General features: G+C 49.7%; 1 protein-coding gene across 2 annotated transcripts; it reads left to right on the plus strand.

The window, feature by feature from the left end:
* Positions 1–926: 926 nt before the first annotated feature.
* On the plus strand, positions 927–2,354 carry LOC128732034 (protein midgut expression 1-like). 2 transcript variants are annotated; one of them, XM_053825193.1, is made up of 2 exons: positions 927–1,109; positions 1,941–2,354. In XM_053825193.1, exons 1-2 carry the CDS (start codon positions 1,057–1,059, stop codon positions 2,149–2,151), a joined length of 264 nt encoding a protein of 87 aa, XP_053681168.1. In that variant the 5' UTR covers positions 927–1,056; the 3' UTR covers positions 2,152–2,354. The 2 variants fall into 2 exon arrangements, with proteins under 2 accessions (XP_053681168.1, XP_053681169.1); XM_053825194.1 differs by lacking the exon at positions 927–1,109 and adding an exon at positions 1,219–1,280.

Genomic DNA, 2,354 nt, shown 5'->3' on the forward strand with positions numbered 1-2,354 from the left:
TCCCGAGGATCACCGGAAGAAAGCTCGCGGGCACTGGTTCGAGTTTTAAACGCGCGAACAAATGGCAAATGAAAATTGGTGTAATTTATATCCCGACCCGTTTGCTTGCCCGCCCGATCGCACCCGATTGATCGGAACCTAACCAAGGACCAGGCCCAATAATTTATGGTTCCTTTTTTTTTGCCTCCCGCGCAACCCAACCCGGCCGACACGCTTCAATTGCGCGCAGGATGGGCACGCCGCCGATGGGCGAGCTTTTATTTATGACTCAACTGTTCGACCGCGCGCCATATTTGGCCCGCGCCAAGAGAGTGCCCGGCCTTCTTCCGGGGTCGATCTTCGCGTGTGCGAACCCTTCACGTGGTGCTTTCTCTCGTTCGTACCGGATCTTGGGTCCAACGGCTACCGGGATTTGCATCGGCAGTAGGTTGGAGTGTGAGTGGACCTCCACGTAGGTGTTGGGACTGAGATTTAAGTGCAGTCGCGGTACTGGCTCGTATCTAAATTGACACGCTACGACATATAGCGAGCATTACGCGAACTTTTGATAATACCCAAAATGACTCACATCATCGATCGATGTGGAGAAACAACGTGCCACGCTTCCTATTATCGCTATCGTAACGGGAAGTAATCATCAAACCTAACAACGCTCAATCGTTGACTTTTTAGACTGACTGAGGAGTGAGGCCTACAAACACCACACAACCACGATAACTATTCAACCTGCTGCTCTGTAGAAAGGAGAGGCTTATCACCTAGCACCGGCTAATAGCCACCGGAGCAGAGGTTCCTTTATTTACCTTCCCGGCAATCAAACAGTCTTGTCCATATGAGAAACCCACTCGAAAGATAGCGCGACCGACTGGAATAGTTAAAATGTACGCTCTCTTGGTTCAAGCGGTCCCTCGAACAGTAATCAACGAGGCTCGACGGATGTCATCGAAAAAGGCAAATTATCAGTCCTGCACAAGCTAAAGCACGGAGTAGATCACCATTTGCCGGCGAACGAATATTCCTTCCCAGCCTGCTTTTTGAGCTCACCTTGTACGCGAAATGTGCTCCTTGATTGGTTGCTGCTGTGACTGTGCAGCGGCCGTTGCATGCTGGTGAGTGTTTTTCCTGAGAGTTGCAAACCTAGTAGTAGGCTTTGAAGTAGCTAGTTCGAACACACTGTATCGAATCCGGTGCATCACCATCACGAAAGGCTCCGCAAAGATGTGTTGTATTTTTAAAACTATTTGGATGTTCGTGAAGACCGCCCTTCAAACGGTGTGCTTGTAAGTGTCGTCGCGAGTCACCCCGTCCTGGGGGATTTGCAAACAAAAAACGCCCTCATTACCGCCCTTTGAGTTACTTCGGTCACAGATTGGATAAGCCATCCAAAAAGGAACAATCACAACAAATGGGGACAAACCCACATCCAGGGATTGCTTCCGTTTCGTGTCGTGTCGTCGCTCCACGGGAGTATCGCGTTTGATTGAAATATGTTATCATTTTTCCGGCAACCTCCTCCCGGATTCCGGTGTCACTGTGTGGTGTAGAGATTCCCACCTTAAACGATCACACCTGAGTAACAATGTGTGAGGAGATTTAAATATGTAGGTGCGCGCGATAAGCGGTTCCGTCGTTTCCTAGCTCTTGATAGCCGATAAGCAGCGATTGTGTTTTACACCGCGAATACCGGCCAGGTCTAGGAATTTTACGTCCAGTATCGGTTCGTTGGCGATATCGCTCAGTAGTGACAGGTTCCCGCTCGATAGTGACAAGTTCCCAGTCGTTCCACTCTCTCATCTACTATGTGTGGGATTTTTAAGTGCTGCTGCAATTGCACCAAGAAGATCGCGTGCTGGTAGAGAAGCTGCGGGTTTTCCCTGCGGAACTCCTCGAATTCACCTGACTAACAACGCATTAACACCGATCCTTCCACCTTTTTACAGCTGTTGTACTTGTGCCCTTCAAACGCTATGTGGCTGTTTGTTCGTGGCACTCATCATCGCCGTTGCGATCGCGTTAGGTGTGTATTTCGGTGTCTTCCATAACCGAGACTCGAATTCCGACACCACCACCACCACCACGAGCAGTGTGCTACTGAAGGCTTTAATACCGAACGATACCGAGGACGACAAGGATACAATTTGGGCGTACTGAATCCTGGCTTCCCTCCGACGCCCGTTTGTCTTTCCCGTTTCTCCAAAGCCAGAACGAACGCTGTGATATGTGTTTAGAGTAAGCGGTACATCGATCGTTTAGATATCCATCCCCATTCGGCGCAGAGTGTGTAGCATCGAAATCATTCCGTAGAATAAAAGCACCGTTGCACCGTGTTATCGTGTGCTCCAAACCAACTCCAG

Source organism: Anopheles nili, chromosome 2 (assembly GCF_943737925.1).
Source record: "Anopheles nili chromosome 2, idAnoNiliSN_F5_01, whole genome shotgun sequence".
Taxonomy (NCBI): Eukaryota; Metazoa; Arthropoda; class Insecta; order Diptera; family Culicidae; genus Anopheles; species Anopheles nili.